This window comes from Gavialis gangeticus, unplaced genomic scaffold (assembly GCF_001723915.1).
Source record: "Gavialis gangeticus isolate Ggan-Ray unplaced genomic scaffold, GavGan_comp1, whole genome shotgun sequence".
Lineage (NCBI taxonomy): Eukaryota > Metazoa > Chordata > Crocodylia > Gavialidae > Gavialis > Gavialis gangeticus.
Genome location: NW_017728992.1, coordinates 24,517,552 through 24,535,834, shown reverse-complemented (window position 1 = coordinate 24,535,834; position 18,283 = coordinate 24,517,552). Strand labels below are relative to the sequence as shown.

At 40.9% G+C, this 18,283-nt stretch overlaps 1 protein-coding gene across 1 annotated transcript in view; it reads right to left on the bottom strand.

The window, feature by feature from the left end:
- Nucleotides 1-2,731: 2,731 nt before the first annotated feature.
- BASP1 (brain abundant membrane attached signal protein 1) overlaps nt 2,732-18,283 on the bottom strand; it is a 92,287-nt gene continuing 76,735 nt past the window's right edge. Inside the window, exon 2 of the mRNA XM_019521427.1 lies at nt 2,732-4,325. Coding sequence (XP_019376972.1) covers nt 3,581-4,315 — 735 coding nt within the window. The 5' untranslated portion in view covers nt 4,316-4,325 and the 3' untranslated portion in view covers nt 2,732-3,580. The remainder of the gene's footprint in view (nt 4,326-18,283) is intronic.

The following is an 18,283-nucleotide window of genomic DNA, read 5'->3' as shown; positions in this document are numbered from 1 at the left end:
CAAGATTTTTGCAAAAATCATTTCTACCCAGGAGAATTTTTACCATCTTTTCTCCAATGCCTGATGGGTTTATGCCCGAAAGCTTGCAATTTAATAGTTTTTTTTTTTGCAAAAATCTTGTTGATCTAATAAAAGACATCATCTCTACATTAGACTGGAATTCAGGAAACTGGATTGAGCTCCTATATGTGTACTTGTGGTGGTGGGCTTAAGAAGAGCAGTTTCCGGAGAACCACTCTAATTAAAATGACTCACCATTACATGTTGTAAGCCCCCATGCATTTAAAAATGGCCACAGGATGCTTTGGCTAAACCCCATTTTAAAATGCACAGGAGTTAATACACATGATGGTGAGGCAATACTGGAGTGCTTTAAATTAGAATGCAGAACAGACTTGATTATTTGATTAATCAATTAATCAAGTCTGCCCCAACCCATTCTAATTAGAATGTGAAGGTGTGTATAGGCAACCAGTTCCCTGTGTGATCCTGAGGCAAAGCTATAACCTGTATACTTTGTATCTCTATCTGTAGAACAGGGTTATCATTTTGGGGTGATTTATCTGCTTAGCCTGTAAACTCCAAGGGAGGACTTTTGCTTTTACTGTGTGCATGCATGTATATGTATATAGTGCTTAGCACTGTGAGGCCCAATTGTAATTGGCTTATTCAGGTGCTACAATTAAGTCACCAAAATTTGGGGATGCAGTGATAAAAGCAGATTTTGCAATCATATGCACAATAGCAACATTTTAGTATTACTATGACAGTTCTAATGTAGTGCTCATGCTTGCAAATGAGTTAAAGACACCCAATTCAGGATGGCCTTCCCAAATCTCTAAACTTACTGCCCCCAAAATACATCAACCCAATTACCATGCACCATCTACCTGCTAAGGAAATCTCTATCATTGTCATAAAGAATTTAAGAAATGTGTGGCTGAATGTAGTGACAAGTGCTGCTGAAATTCCTCGATGCTGTAGTGTTTGTTTATTTTATTCATCTTACCGCTAATGAGCCATTTATTGTAAACAAGCATCCAAGTTCTTCTCATTTGTTCATGAATGCACCAATTTAGGATAGATCAAAAAAATACAGGTATTGCATGTCAGAGTATCTGTTTAGTCTAAAATGAGAGAATGATTCATGCAGGGTCTTGGTTTTAGCTTCCCCACCTTCAGTGCATATCCAGACTGAGAAGTAAGAGATGTGCCGTGCTCAGTCAGGTTTTGGGACCCTGACCATGATGGCAGGGTGCAAGCTCAGGACTGAACCATGGTCGCTACAAATTTCTGAACCCAAATAGAACTGGGCAAGACTTATTTCTCAACCATAAGCCAGATCTCATGAGGGACATTGTGTAAACATACCTTTTATGTCTCATGTAATCTTTGAGGTTGGATCCAAAGCTGAAAAAACAACTCCAGTTGACTCCAGGAGCTTCACATCAAAACCCTTGGTGCTGGATTCCCACCATGTGAATAGAGTATATAAATCCTACATGTTTCCAAATTCAGTTTTTAAAATACTGTTAGCAGCACATGCACCTTCAAGTAAAGCTTTCCAGAAGAACCCCAAGGGAAGAATATTCAGACATGGATTACTTATGCATGGGTAGCACCTCAGACTGACTTGTTCAGAAAAGTTAAGTTTTCACAGGCAACAGTCTTCAGCTGTGACTCTCAACCAGGGTGCCAGGGCATCCTGGAGTGTCTTGAGATTCTTTCAAGGGTGCCATGGGTTGCTACACAATGTTAGCAGATGGGTGTGCAAACATGATTTACACAATAAACCCAGAGTTTTCAAGTGGGAATCCACAGTGTTAAAAACATTCTGCCCTGTGTGGTCTTTCTGAGTTCTTTCCAACAGAAGAATTATTTTTCTGCGGTCAAAATGTTGGCATTTTCCAAGGGGTGCCTTGAGACTAAAAAGGTAGAAAAACACTGGTTTACTGCCTGAATGCTACCCCATGCAACCTCCCTTAATCTTGCTTTATGAAGACTAGACTGTAGCTGGTAATCTCCATCTGTATCTGGCAAGAACATCATGTTTGCAATTACCTTGCAGTTCAGTGGGATAAAAAGTGACATGATGGGGGAAACTGTTGAAAGAATCATGTAAAAGGGGCAAGCTCTGTCCAGTAACAAAAGTTTAACTGTAGAAGTGTAATTTATCTGTCCTGTTATAAGCCCATGAGTTGCAGATAACTAGCTGTACACAGCTGAGTTGAGAAATAAATGTAAAATGTATTAGTGATATATATATTTTAATGCTACTCCAACTCACCTAGGAATAAGATCGGTTGCCTTATTTTGGAAGCTATGACTCCTGCAGAATTTTGTGTGTGCATCTTATTTCAAGCAGAAATCAACCGTACACCTGTAACTTAGTGCAACAGCAGGTGAGCATTTGTTTCATTTTAAAGTCTGGCATGCACTAATGCCAGTTCTATACTGCTTGGGTTTAGAATATTAATGGCATCCTGCTAACTGACCACTTCCAGGCTCTAATGGAGGCTACAAGGTGCCATGTAGAACTTTAAGGCATATTTTTACACCTTCACCAAGGCTGAATAGAACATCACTTTCCTAACCCACTGGTATGGGCAACGCAATCTGGGGAAGTTAATGATTTTCATTTCCTCTGATCTTGTGGGTCCCAAATTCTAGGTTGTCAAAGATAAATAGGAAAGATCAATCTGAATAAAACTATTAAGTCTTTACACCTTTATATTTTTTAAATTATTTAACTTTTATTACTGTTGCACCATTTATACAGTTACATATAATTTCAATGCATCCATTGTACATTTTGCTTTTCATTTGTTTTCCAATGAGTGGTGTGTTGGTGTCTGTGACACAGAATGGAAGAGAAACTGGAACTGCAATGAACGCAGACTTTTTCATTTCCACTGACCAATAAACAGAACTACAGGTGCACCCAACCACAGACATGCATTAACTCGTCATGAGAAATCTAGGTAGGCTAAGTAGGATGAGAATGCTTTTTTACTCCCAAAAATGTTTGGAGAGGAAGAAGAATCGGAGGATTGGCATTGAGAAAAATGTGGACAGCTAACTGGGTTTTGTCTGAAAGTTGGCATTCATCCACTGCATTAAAAAAAATATCAAAATAAGAAAGGCTGTAAATAAAAAAACCCACAGAAAATACTGCTTTCATAAAGATCTGATTGCCTTGGCACAAACCCAGTGGGTAGAATCAAAACACATCACTCCCAAACCCCATTACAGAACAAAAAAAGATTTCAATACATTGGTGGAATGCATTTACAGCTGTTCAGATACAAAAGAGGTGCTGTACTTTCAGACATCCATTTTTTCTTTTAAATCCAAGACTGACTTGTCAAGTTGGCAGAAAGTATATTAGATATTTCCCCACAAAAATACTATTTGGATTCTCCCCCTCCCTCCCTCCCTCCCAACTTGATGGGACATCCTTTTTATTTTCTGGGCAATACATATTGTTATTTCAGATCTGAAACAAGTTAGTATAGCTGAAAAAATAAAAAACAAAAGACACAGGTTGTTTTAAGTGGTCGTTTTCAACAGGCTGTCCAATTTAATCTTGCACTGCTATGGTTTGATCCGAGTTAGTCGCTGGAACTTCAGAAGGTTTAGCTTCCTCTGGTGGGGCTGCAGGCTCTGATGCCTTAGGAGTAGAACTAGATGCCTCTATTGCTGCCTGGGTCTCCTTGGAAGAAGGTGCAGCTTCGCTGCTGCTAGGTTTTGAGTCTGAAGCTGGGGCCACTTCACTTTTAGTTTCTTGAGTTGCAGGTGCTGTGGGAGCCTCAGTCTTTTTGGCTTCCCCTTCCTCTTTGCTCTTGTCATCTGATTTACTAGTGGCTGTGGCTTCTGAAGGCTGGGAAACTTTTGCATCATTGCTGGACTCAGAAGTTTTAGATGCTTCAATACTGGCAGCAGGAGCAGCAGCTGAAGTCTGCTCATCTTGCTTGGGTGCCTGTTGTTCATTGTTCTGTGGTTCTGCTTTTGCATCAACAGTGGCCTCTGACTTCTCCGGTTCAGGTTTTTTAATTTCTTCCTGGCTCGCTGCTTTCTCTTTTTCTCCTTCTTTTTCTTCTGTCTTATTGGCAGTGACCTGGGAATCTTTATCACTCTTCTCCTCTTTGTTGTTTTCCTTTACTTCTGTGGTTTCTGTGGTTTGCTGGGCATCCTCACTCTCTTTTGGAGTCCCCTCTTCCTCAGTAACAGCTCCCTCAGCCTTCTTGTCTTTTTCTTTAGCTTTTTCATCATTCACGCTGTACCCCTTCTTCTTCTTGCTAAGTTTGCCTCCCATGTTCGGAGCTCTGCAATAAGACAGAGAAGAGACTGTTACCAAAAAAGACCACTTATTATTGGAGGGAAGGAAGAAATAAAATAGGTCATTAATTCTCATGCCAGCAGATAGAGAATGTTGGTGCTGGATACTGCAACAGAAAACATGGTAAGATGATCAGTCATTAACTACTGGGCATCAAGAACCACTAGCATGCCAGATGTTTATCCTATACTTCCTGCCTGCCCAAAAAACTCTGTACTGAGCTATCAAATCATCATCATCCTCTTCTATAGTCCTTTAATCGCACTATTTGACTATTTAGACTAAGAGAGTGAATTGCCACCGTTCGTCACCTCTCCACACTCCAGTTGCTTTCAACAGAAAGGAAGTAGTATTAAGACAATCCAGTTTTTTGGGGGTTTTGTCCCTTCCCCTTTCAGGGACACAAAAAACCTCAGTAATACCATTTGACTTGCACACATACTGTGCTGGAATCCTTACTGGAGGTGTACCCCTGGTTACAAAAAAATCCCCTGCTACCTTGTACCCAATAGGAGCGTGCAAAATGGGCCCCATTTGATTTGGATTTGGTTTCAGCCCAAATCAGGAACAGTGATTCTATTGCTTGATTCAGATCACTGTCCCAGATCCAATTTGGCTGAATCCGAATCTGAAGTTTTGATGCTGATTTGGAGAATCAGCGATTCAGCCACAGACACAGCTGTAAATGTTTTTTCTACATACCTCAAGGTACCAGGTGCGGCTCATAAATGCTTCAATGGTGGGGCAGATAGAGCATCCCACGGGAGCGGTGGGGAGGGAGAGGGGAGGGGCCCCTGTGTGCTCAGCAACGAACCTGAAAGTGGACCGGAAGTACTTCCAGTCCATTTCCGGGTCCACTGGGGAGCGTGTGGAGGCCTCACCCCCGCGTTCCCATGGGATGCTCCATTTGCCCCACCATCTCAGCATTCATGAGCTGCCTGGTACCTTGAGGTATGTAGAAAAGACGTTTAAAGCTGTCTATGTCCAAATCATCAAATCTTTCTGAATCGATTCGGAGGGTTCCAATTCAATTCAGAGAGATTAAGGGGTCTCTTGATTTGATTCAGATTTGGAGATTCGGCCACTGAGTTGGGTCGAATCTCCACCAAAATGAATCAGGGACCAAAACTTCACACAGCCCTAGTACCCAAGGCAGTTAAAGCAGCTAAATAGTTAAGGTAGTTAAACCTGGAAATAAACCCAAAACATCAGTTTGGAGTTCATGAGAATAAAGAATGACCATCACTTCTCAATAACTGCAGTCTACCCATCAGAAAAAAAAGCAAGTCAAAATCATCAGTCCATGAGAGAGATGCTCAGTGCCACAAAAACCCAAATAAGCCATGGATAAAGCTATACATGCTTAGCAGCCAAATTTCAAGTGTTAACAACTCAGCCATTTATATTTTTCTCCATGGCTCAGATCATACATGCCAGGTTTCAGCCTGGAATGAATTTTTATAGCCAAGTTATAAACTGACGCAAACTGGTTTAGAATGAAAGTGCTGATCCAACTAACATTGGTACTAAACAGACTTATGTTACATAACAGACTGCACCTACTCCCCAACAACCTCCTGCGACCTACATAGCTGACTCCCAGCAGGGATGGAAACCGTCCCCTTGGTGGGCCTGTATGTATTTCTAATTGCAGAGACCAAATATATGCATTCAAGATACAAGGAGGAGTATAGGCATTACGTGCTTTTAAAATTAAACTCAAGAAGCAGAAGTTGCTTCAGAACAAGGAATGATCTGGTTTATTTTACTTTCACTGTATTTCTTTGAATTGTGGCACATATGGCATGCAAGAATCACCTGCTATTTCAGTCCTTTCACACAGTGAACCTTATGAGCAACCACACTTGGGCACAGGAGGTTGGATTAAGAAACAGGACACTGACCATCTCAAATATAATAAAGCTTTTACCTTTCTTCCTGAAAGAAAGAGATGCCAGAAAAGCCAATGTACGGATTTTCAAATACAGGCTGGTATGCAAAATGTGATGTGGCACAAAGCCACATACAGAGAGTCCCATCTCTTTCAGCATCTGGTCAGTGTTCCCAGAAACACCCAGTGACCCTACTTTGTCATCATAAAGTGCCCCAACTTCCAGAAGCACTGTGGCCCCCTTTAAAATACGTTAACTTAGAAACCCAAAAAACCAAAGCACCCAATATCACTAATCATTTTTAAAATAAGGATGTGCATGTATAATTAAAAAGAGGCTGATATCCCCTTGGAAAGAAGTTCAGATAACATTAACTGTCCCAGCTAACAAGGAAAGTATCCCTGAACAATACAGTGAAACACAAATTGGCTTGGAGAAAAGAGGCATTTATTTGCAGTGAGACCTCAACTTGAAAAGAGGAAAAAAAAACACACACACACTTCTGTCTGAAAAACATTTACTCTGTATTAAAGGAAAAATACCCTGGCAATAAACACCTATGATTATTATAAATGAAAGGGTTGGGGTGGGGGAGCAAAAAAAAAATCCCATTTTAATTTTTATATCTCGTGAATACAGTGAACATTCAGTTTAACGGTTTCTTCAGTAGAGTCAATTTCCCTAGTCTGTAGAGATCTTTCACCTACCAGAGATGAAACCTAGTCTCCTAAAAACATACAGAATTGTGAACATAAAGCCAGGAAAAATGACAACAGGAATCAAAACTACACATAACATCAGAAATTTCTATTACATGATTTTCAAAATTGGCCAAATTTTTAATACCTTCATCTTATTAAGACTGCTTTAAAAAATCTAGTCTATTTTGTGCCACTTAGACTTTTTATTTATGCATTTCTACTAGCTTGGGTATTTGGCTAGCTTAAGCTAGAAAAAAGGTTAAAGTGCATAGTCCCATACATACATCATAACAAAATGCTGAAATTTGTGTTAGAAGGACCGCAGTCTTCATTTCTTTGAATTAGACTTACATCCAAATTTGGGCTTAAAGGGGTACATTTACACTAGACATTTACTGTGCAGTTGACCAATTAACTGCATAGTAAACATCTCAGCATCTATACATACACCTCTCTTAGGGTGCATGAAATTAAAACTCTGCAGCAGGGTAGTCTTGTAAAATACAAGTACTACCTTGCTGTGGAGGAGGTTATTTTGTGCACAGCGGTGCATGTCTAGATGTTTCCCCAGCTGGCTCAGGCACAGGGTTTCTCAGTGCAGGTCTGGCCGGCAGGCGGCCCCTGTGCTGAGGCACCCTGCACCCCAGCCAGCTATTCCACAACACATGAAGATGGGGAGCAACCAGCTCAGGGCTGCTCCCCCATTTCCATGTGCTGTGGAGTGCTGGCTGGGATGCTGTGTGCCTCAGTGTGGGGGCTCCACAGCATGCAAAGACATGGGAGCAGCCCTGGGCTGGCTGCTCCTGTCTCCATGTGCTGCCCCATAGCTGGCTGGGGCATAGTATGCCTCCATGTGGGGTCTGCCTGCCAGCTAGCCCCACACTGAGGCACGCTGTGCCCCAACCAGCCCCTACATCACATGAAGCCCAGCTGGAGCAGCCCTGGACTGACAGGCTGACTCCCTGGGTCCCCCTCCATATTGGACTGCTCCAGCTGGTCTCCACGTGATGCACACAAATGCACTCTGGAACGTATTGCTCCAGAGTATTTTGCTCCTGGGAAAACATTCAAACGGTGCACCCAGGAGCAAAAAACTGGAGAGCAATAAGCCTCAGAGTTTATTGGTTCACATTAATTGCACATGTAGACATGCCCAATAACTATTTTTTGGCACTCTGGGCAAGAGAACTCCAGAGAAGTCAATTGTCTTCCATGCTATTAATAAGGCATATACTGCATGTCTCTTGTCTGTATGCAGTTGGAATTGGAAATTATGATGGACAAGGACTATCCAGGTCTCAGATCTCATGATCAAACAGAAGAGTAATGACAAGGGATTTTCCCCATAATGGCTAAATAGGGAATCCTGAAAAGGCTGAGCATCTTAGGAACCTTATGTTATTGAAATGGTGTGCCAGTCCCAGAGAAGGATCCCAAGGTAACCACACTTGATGATCATGATCATTCCCCCTATTTCTGTGGCAAGGATGTTATCTTCTTAGTTAAAGAAAGGCTATGGATGTCATGCTTGCAGTCTGATAACATTATGGCATCCCTAATTCTCCTACTTGCTCCTCTGATACACTAAGTACTCCTCCAGCACTTCTTACAGAAACAAAGGATACTTTATATGCAGATAACTGGTGAGTTTTGAAGAGTTTTTGCAAATCAGCAGGAACAGAGATTTATATTAGCACTGTGTGCGCACTCAGATTGCCAATCCCTAACTAAGCCTCTATTTGTTTTCCTTGTCTGACCTGGATATTATGAGCCCAATTTCACTTACTCTGCCTTCTGTATTTTTCCAGATTTTGCTGTGCTAATTTGCTAACATTGCTTTTTTCAAGCAAAAAATCAAGCTCTGAATACTGCTAGTTGTAGAGTGCCCAAAGGTAGATGTCCTCCAAGAAACAGAAATACACAGTTAAGAGAAAAATATGCCTGAGAACTAAACAATGCACACTATTGTACTTTGTGGGTCCTGTGTCCTGGCTTTGCATTATAGCCAGTGGATTGTATATGTAATAGGAAAGATGGGGAAGAGAGAAACTAATTTTCAATTTTTCTTGATAATCTTTAGTGTTAAAAGTAGACTGCCACTTTTATGTCTTGATCATTATGTATTATTAAAAAAATACAAAGGGAAACCATTTTGCAACATGAGGGCCAACTGGTACTGCTTCTAGTATTGCGGTGACTGTCATTTACTTGATTGAAAGCACTTCATGAAGATCCCATATGCCCTACAGTCAGAGTTGGCTCATCTCAATCCATTTTACAACCAGACTCCTATTTTTCATTGTCTTATGAATTTGAAGTACAAATTTTCTTTAAAAACAAAACAAAACAAAAAAACTAACCTACAAATACCATTATAGTTGTGTCAGGTGCCACAGCTAGAAGCCACTAGAACTACTGAGCCTATCACACAGGAGTACCTATTCTGTAGGCCACAGTGTGATTTTATGGTTCTCTTCCTCACTCATCTGACAAATGTACACCCCATGCATCTTTCTTCTCCAGAGATGGGTCTCTGTATGCACTTCACAGGCTGAAATATTTCCATTATTCTCTAGTTACACCTCAAAAAAGGCTCTGAGGTAGGTAATACAATGGATCCTGGGATGCCTCAGACACAAAAAGGTTCCTGCTGCTCACCAACCCCATAATGTGTTTTTTCTAGAAGTAAGATGTATAGGGAAGAAACTTCACTAGTAGGAGAACAACAAGTCATTTTGATACTGCTGTGACTTGTGGCCATTTCTCCAGAGCCACCTATCTAGACTACACACAAGGCACTCGTAAGGCAGACTTTGCCGCAGAAGATTGCACACTTTAAGGGTCAAGCACAAGTGCTAGTATCTATTTCCAGGTCAATTCAAACCAGAGGGGGAAAGAGATCCAAAACATTTTTATTATATTTATTCCATATTTTACCTATGTTGTTAAACATAATGCCAACAAACCACCTTACTTAACATTGGTCTCCATTTAGACTCACTTCAGCTCTTGGTTGGACAAGTGGGAAAAAGACATAGTTATTCTCAGAAATGAAAAGCTATCTCATTAGTTTGTATTGTTAGAAGAGAAGGGAGCTAAAGAAAATCTGAGTATGGTTTCTCAAGCTTCTGTGGTTTCCTCAGGTTTTCCCCTCTAATTTCATTAAAGTCAAAGGCTAAACATTTTTTTTTAATTTAGTTGTTTCAAGTTAGGCACCCATAGCCATACATAGGTAAATTAACAAAAGTGTTCATTTTTTTAGAGAAACAAAACTGCTTACTTGGATGCCTTGGCATGTGTTTTGATGCCTACTTCAAGCACTCCCACTAAAAAACGTAGACATATATAACTAGTTTTTCCCATTCTTTATATGCCTGAATGTATCAAAATCCATGATCACTACATGCAGGTTGGACAGATGCTTGGTTTTGTCAGAGATGACCCTGCCTCAAATAGGGGGCCAGACTAGATGACTGTGTGGGGTCCCTTCCAGCCCTACTTTCTGTGGCCCAGAGATCATATGTGTGTCACATGCATGCATCAACAGCTAGTTTAAATCTAGGCAAAAGCTTATTATAAGCATAGGGTCCCCCCTCCTATATTTTCACATACTACCACCAATGTAGTCAACAGTAGCTGAAGTGGAAAAAAACTAAAGAACTGCGTTAAACCTGAGCAAGTCTGATGGTATATTTTGATGGTGTGAATGTAGTACCATCTACAGTATGCTAAGTATTGTCAATATATTTGGGAAGACTATCCTTGAAGAGCTCATAAAACAACTGTTACTGGATGAAAAACACTCTATTTTGTAAATGCTTGCACTACAATTGCAAGAGAAGGTCCTCAAGCCAAAGCCATGCTTGGGTTTCCCCCACCCTCAAAGTTTGGTGTGTACTAGGATCAGTTTAATTTTGAAACCAGGTCAATCACCCAACACTACACTCAGCTGGAAATTTCTGACTTGAGGACTTCTTGAACAGAAGACTTCATTGTTGCTATTCCCCTGAATTTGTACAGCATGAGGCCTGTGTTTCTCCACTTCTAAAAAAAGACACTAGCATACAGGCTGTTTCTTGGTGAATACCAGCAGTACAGCAATCATTTTCTAGGTGCTTTGGTATAGTAGTTTAAAATGTAAGGCTTTTGTCAAATAGATCAGATTCTGGAACTCTGAAGCCACAAGAGTTCAGTCTTTCCCTCCATTCAGTTTAGAGGAAAAATTAACAGCCCCCCCTCCCCCCCAAAAAACCCCCCCAAACAACCCAGCATTAGAGATTCGAACAAAAGAAAGTTCAAAAACAAACAAAGACTATCAAAACTTTGTTCAACTGATGCTCTTAAGTACTCTCCCTGAAGTTTTGTCCCTCCCAGAAAATAGCACCACGACTGTGCATTTTTCACCAATTAAAATGGAAATTCCCCTTTCCACAGTTGTATTAAAAGTTCTTATTGCGCCAATATAAAATGTGGGACAACATGAGGCAAAAATTGCAGTTTTAAGTACGGCGCTGTTTTTTTCCCTCCCGGCCAGTCAGCAACAAACAGCAGAGCCACCACAGCCCCTCAGTCAATCAGCAATGGGTGGGGGGTGCGCAAGTGAACCTGCAAGATTAAAGGAGCTTCGGCACAACCCACTTCCACTATGAATTTGGCAGGTCCCTACATATTACTATTCACCTCCGGTTAGGCCTTAGCTGGATTTCTGTGTCCAGCTGTGGCTACCTCATTTAAAAAATGATGATGTAGAGAAGCTGGGCTTGGGCACAGACCCAAGCAAAAATATAAGGTAGTTGGAAGATAAGCTCCATGAAGAAAGGTTGAAAAAAACTAGATGTTTAGTTTGAACTATGTATGTTTAGTTTAGCTAGAACTCAAGCCATATGAAAAAAGGTTGAACGTGATAGGTATGCTTAGTTTAAAGAAAAAGAGATTAAGGGAAGACATCAATAGCAGTTTTCAAATATTTGAAACGCTGCCTGAAAGAAGGAGAAAGACTTCTTTCCCTTGTCAAGAAGAACAGGACGCAAATAATAAAGTAGGTTTCGATCTAATCTCAAAAATGTTCCTTTTGGAATAGTAGGACAACAGAACAAGCTCCAGAGGAAGTTGTAGAATCCTCTTCATTGGAGGTTTTCAAGAACGATCAAAGAGTTAGCTCACTAAAGGGAAGAAGCTGAGAATAACCTTCCTTAACATAAAAAAGATGACAAGGAAGGATGGAAAAATAAAACATGACTTGGAGCCTATGGGCCTGCATTTCACAGGAGCAGAGCCTCTGCAGTTCCCATGCAATTTCAGTGGCATTTAGAATGTCCAGGCCTGCTAGGAATTACAACTCAAGTTTGAAAAGTACAAAAACATATCTAAATCATGGCCTTCAATGGTGCTTAAGTGATCCCCTGAACAGAGCCCTAAATTAGCACAAGTTGCATAATACAAGGAATACAAAACAAGCTTCTGCAAACTTGGAAGCAGCAATAGACCAGTCCCAGTTATATCCAAGATAAAAAAACAGCTTGCCAAGCTACCTCAGCACTAGCTACTTCCACCTCACTCCTAAGTATGCATTGTGTCCAAAGTCTACTACCCAAAGTAGAATTTCAACATTCCAAACAAGATAAGATACCCTTCCCAGAGGTTACCTAACCAAACATGTCTTCAAAAAGACAATGCAATGAATGCCAATCAGCATTAACATAATTCAGCAATTTGTTAAACTCTTTAAAAAAGGGTAGGGTGGGGAGAAATAACCTTAAAGTCAGCATTTATGTTAAAAGTTTGGTTATCAGGTTCAGAATATGTAAACAAGTAATCCAGTTCCACAAAACTTTAAGGCCAGATTTTCAAAAAAGTATTCTGTACCCAACAGGTTCTGCTAAGAATTCCAGGTGCTCTATGGAAAAGTTTGGCTATTGAAATACCATAGCTTATTCCCAGTGCAGAAAGAAGAAAGGGAATTGAACAGTACAGAGGAGTTGCTTTCAAATACAGGGATGCTGATCAGCTGATTTCCCACATCTCTTGTTGGAGAGTATGGATGTGCCTTGGTTCCTGGAGGCAAAAATTTCTAACCTTTTTCATAATCTATATGGGGGCTATGTGACCTTACATTTGCCCCTCTTTGTACACTTAGGAAGTAATTAAATGTATTGGTGTCATTATGGTTGGCAGTAGAACAGCAAATTGCCTTCAATAATTCTTCCCCTGAGTCGGCAAATATATTACTAGAGCAAGGGGAGAAGTAGAAATGAAACTTCTGCTGGAGAACGAAAAGCCTAGGCTTTCAGGTACCACCTTCTTAGCTTTTGGCATAGAAACAATCTCAAAGTGTACAAAGAGGGGCAAATGTAAGGTCACATAGCCCCCATATAGATTATGAAAAAGGTTAGAAATTTTTTTCTGGATCCAAATAAATCCTCAAATAAGATTTTAAATCCATGACTGCCAGCAAACACAGACTGACCATGACCCCGTATAAAAGTCATAATACATAACAAATGGAGGACTAGACATTGATTAATGGTAGAGTGCAGAATTTCAAGTTTCTCAAGATCCACCAGTCCAAGCACATTACCTTCTTGGGAACTGAATCCCCACAGGAAACTGAATAACCAGTTTAAATGAGAATGAATAATGATAGCCAATTATCAGGAAAAATAATCACTCTCATAGCAAAATATACCAGTAATATGATCAGTACTAGTCAAAGCAGTATTTATTTTAAATGCTTGAGATCTCATATTTTTGCTGGCAGACCAATGAGGAATCTATCATTTAAATAACAGAAAAGGGATTTGGACCAGTAGATTCATTAGACATACAAACTTTGCCAAAGTTACTCAATCCATTTAGCATCAACCTGAGCCCGAAGTAGCTTGCCTCAATGAGTTACATTAGCTACCATTGCTGAAAAAACCCCCATCCCAATCGAAAGCAATGAAAACTTATAACTGATCAATTAAACAACTGAAAACTATTTCTTGAGCCTGCCCATATTTCAAAATTAAATGTCTGAGTAGAATTCTATGGGCTAAATAGATCCATGTATTTTAGACTACATTAACATCGCCCTGAGAACTTCAATTAACTGACAAGCAGGTTATTCTGCCCTTAGTTTGTTGGCCTAATGTTGCAATGTTTAGTTATCTCATAAGAAAGCATTATGAGCAGTATTTGAATAGTGCAACTGAATATTGTTTTCCATATATTTACTAGAAAAAGCCAGCATCTGACACCAGAATTAGTTTGATCTTCAGAGAAGCAGTAGAAACATGTTTGCCTCTTTCTGTTACCATAAAATGCAAGCCGAAGTTGTTTGAATTTGTGGCCTTTCTTGTTTTGTTTTTGTCAGCCTTTAGCTAAGACATTTTTTGTCAAATACTGTACAGCTTGGGCTCTTTACATTGTGACCACATCAGTTGTGGCAAAGCAGAGGTTTCGGAAACCTGCAACACCATTAAACCAACATATGTAAACCAATATGCTGCTGTCTTCCTGAAGTCACAGGCAGCCTGAAAAAATAACTGTTACACATAAAGTGCCCTTTTATCTTAGCACACTTTTTGCTGTTGAAATATCAACTCAACTCTTTTCATAACTGCCAGTTTTAAAAACAAGACCATTTGATGTGCTGGCCACGCTCTGCATGCTTCAACCAATGTACCCTATACCACTGCCAAAGTCTACAGCTTCATGCCTGGTACCTTCTGAGGGCAGTTATATATATTTTTATACATGGTATATTGAAAACAAAAATGTAAATTAAACATAAACAAGATTTTAATGACCACTTTATGGGCTGAACTATTCAAATTCATGTTTACTTTATTTAATACAGCAGTCTTTTATTCAAAACCAAGATAGTTGAAATTAAAGAAACAACCACAGGCTTTTTTCAGTGGGCTGCACCATGGAATCTCACTGTAAAAACAAGGTCCAGTTTGTGTATGAAATACACAAAGATCAGTTATAGAGCTGATTATTTCACGTGACATGGTCCTATTTTTTGCTAGCTTCCTACAAAAAGCAAATGTTGCAAAAAGTCAGTATGCCCCAGACCAGAGATCTTAATTACAAAACTGCTGTTCACACAACACAGCTAGAAGGAAGAACATGAACACCATTTTTCCATGAACGCCATAAACACTTTTTTTTCCAGAGGCTTTTAAGTGCCATTGAACAAGTAAAGTTCAGGCGAAAAATGAGCACATCTTTAACAATAAGCTAAACCAATAGCTAAAAATATTGATATGTGCCTTCCACTGATTAATTTCAAGCTACTTCATTAGTTTATTTTCTTTTTATTTCTCCCGAATCAGTACTGCTTAATTTAAAAACAGGAGTCAGCTTTCAATCCTAGTTCCTAAATCCATAGTTTGGTTGCCAAATAGAAGTGGCCAGATTTTCAGAGATGCTCGAGCATTCCAGTTCCCAGTGGGGTCAGGCCCAAAGAATTTTCACAGCTTACAATGATGAAAGATTCTGACTATACTATTTATGGCCAAACCACTTCTTTGCAGTCCCATATACTTAATATACAAATCTAAACATCTAGCTAATGAAATATTAAGAATATAAAAGACTTGGACAATGTCATCCTCGCAACCATTACATTCAGGTTCTGTCATTTATTTCCCACTACATTTATGCACACACATATTGATTCCATTTTTATATCAAACACATTTAGAAAGAAGCCATGGCTATTATACTGTTTTCCAAAAATCACTTTAAAATCTCACATACTCCTTTACACACCGAAAGAAAACCTAATACAAAGATACAGTTAAGAAAATAAAACAAGTTAAAAAATAATTTAAGAAAGGTGTATTTTAGGACATAAATTAAATATTATCTCCCGTCAATATTTTACTTTAAGAACTCTATAATTTTCATGCCAACTTTACTGATTAAAACTGAATCAGGTTGGGAATCATCTTAGTACAAAAGCCACAGTACATTATACTAAAGTGGTCATTAGTTTCTGTCCTCAGATTTCAAGTAGGGATTAACTTGGGGAAGTTAGCACTATATACTGGGCATGTCTACTAGGCCTGTGCAAAACGGTTAGTATTCACTTAGCATTTGCCCGATTTGGGGGACAGTGATTCGATTTGGTGTTTTGAATCACTGTCCCAAATTGATTCGGACAAATTTGATTTTCGGATTGGGCCACCACCAAATCAGCCGAATCTCCAAATCAAACAGGCCTTATCCCTCGCCCACTCTCCCAGCCCTGTCAATGGCTGTCCTGCCCAGACCCACCCTCCTGGCTCTTCAGAAAAAAAAGCCCGGAACTCACTGGCTGCTGCCAGGTGGGGAGGAGGGGGGCCAATCCCTGCTGCCCCCCTTTGCCCTGCACTGCATGGTGGGCTCTGTCACGAGCCCCCATCCTCCGTCCGTGCTCCCAGCCCCAGCATCCCAGCACTTTAAAAAAAAAAAGCCCCCACTCACTGGTTGCTGCCAGGCAGGGGGGGCAATCCCCACTGCACCCCACTGCCCCATATTGCATGGGGGGGTGCTGTCACAAGCCTCTGTCCCTCCCAGTCCCCCCATGGCTGCCCCACCTGGCCCCAGAATCGACTCTTTAAAAAAAAAAAAAGCCCTGCACTTACCGGATGCTGCCAGGCTGGGGAGGGGAGGGGCGATCCCCGCTGCACCCCCACTCTCCTACAATACATGGGGGGCTCTGCTATGAGTCCCCAGAAGCCCTGACAGCTGCTGCAGCAGCTAGTGAATGCAGAGCTCATTGTTTTTTGGGGGGGGGTTTATACCAGGAGCTGGGGCCAGGTGGGGCAGCCGTGAGGGGGCTGGGAGAGCGGGTGGGGATCAGGTGGTACTCAGGGAGTCTAGGGGAGCAGGCAGAGGATGGGGCCTGGCAGGAGTCCCCCATGGTCCCCTTCCCCTCCTCCAGCCACCCCCTGCCCCCTACTTACCAGCACAGAGTCTGGGTCCAGCTCCCTGCAGCGGCGAGTGGGGACTGCTTGAATCGCCGAACCTCTCTGAATCTTTTCTGAATCAATTTGGAGAGCTTTTTATTGGTTTCCTGATTTGATTCAGAGATTCAGCTAGCAAATCGGGCTGAATCTCCTCAGAATCAAATCAGCACCCGAAGCTTTGCACAGCCCTAATGTCTCTATGTTCATTAATGAGCAGTAGTTACTGCATATTTAATTTAGTACTTGCTTAATGAAGTACTAACTAAATGTGCAGTAACTACACTTATTGTGCAGAAGCACTGGCAAACACTTTTTTTGTGATGCTTAATGAACAGTAGCCTAATACTACTGTGCAGTAGCATGTTGGAATGTTTTTTGCCTGGCGTGTTACTGTGATGTGTTATTAGGCTACTGCTAATTAAGCATCTTGTGTAGATGCAATCTCTGATTGGAAAATGGATTTTCAAAGTGGTTACCAAATTGTTAGAGATGTGCCCTTTACAGTTACAGCTCTCATAGGCTAGGGACAGAAATTACACACAAACTGGTATAAGTGATCAGAAACCTATTCCAACCTGTAATATAACAGACGTTCATTGCACATAAACCACTTTCAAAATGATCAAAACTAGTTTAAGATAAACCTGGATGGATATCAGCCTTAACTGATTTAGGTTAAATTGGTTTATTGAACTTCTGTCCCAGATCCCATCCAGGTTCAAGTTAACTCACAGTCCCCCAGAATCCCAGGATGAAGAATGCTTTTTACCTCCCCTGCAAACTCTGCCCCTTCCTCACCCTTCCTCCCCCGTGGCAGGGTAGGCAGGTTAGCCTGGCCCAAGTTCTCTGCTCCAGCTGAGCAGGGAGGCATGCTCTAGTACCCCCAGCTTCTGGCCTGGGCCACTGCAGGCATGTGGCTGCATTTCTGGAACAAAAAGTGAATGTCTGTTCACTTGCTTATCAGTTCGACCTATGCAGTTTAAACTAACCTTCAAAGATTAAATTGATTCAGCCTCAGGCTTTTTGACTGTCTGTACTTAGCCATACAGTGCTGGTTGCTTTAAAGGAGGCAACTCAAACTATGGGCCACTTGCAAGGTACTCTTTACAAACAACAGCTACCACTAGCTGGATCCTCTCTAGTCAGATGCAAGATCTCAGCAGAGATCTTAGGAAACTGGATCACAATGCATCACCATGCTACACCATGTGGAGAGGATGTTTTGAAGGAGAGAGAGGCTTAGATGTGCATCTACACCTGAATGATCCCTGCGTGGTGTATATTAAAGCAGTATTAGATATGCCTCAAATCCAAGTTTCCCTCCAAAACACATTTATACATGTACTTTGGGGATGGGGGTGAAACCGAACTTTAATTAGAGCATCTCTGAGAGCCACTCTAACTAAAGCA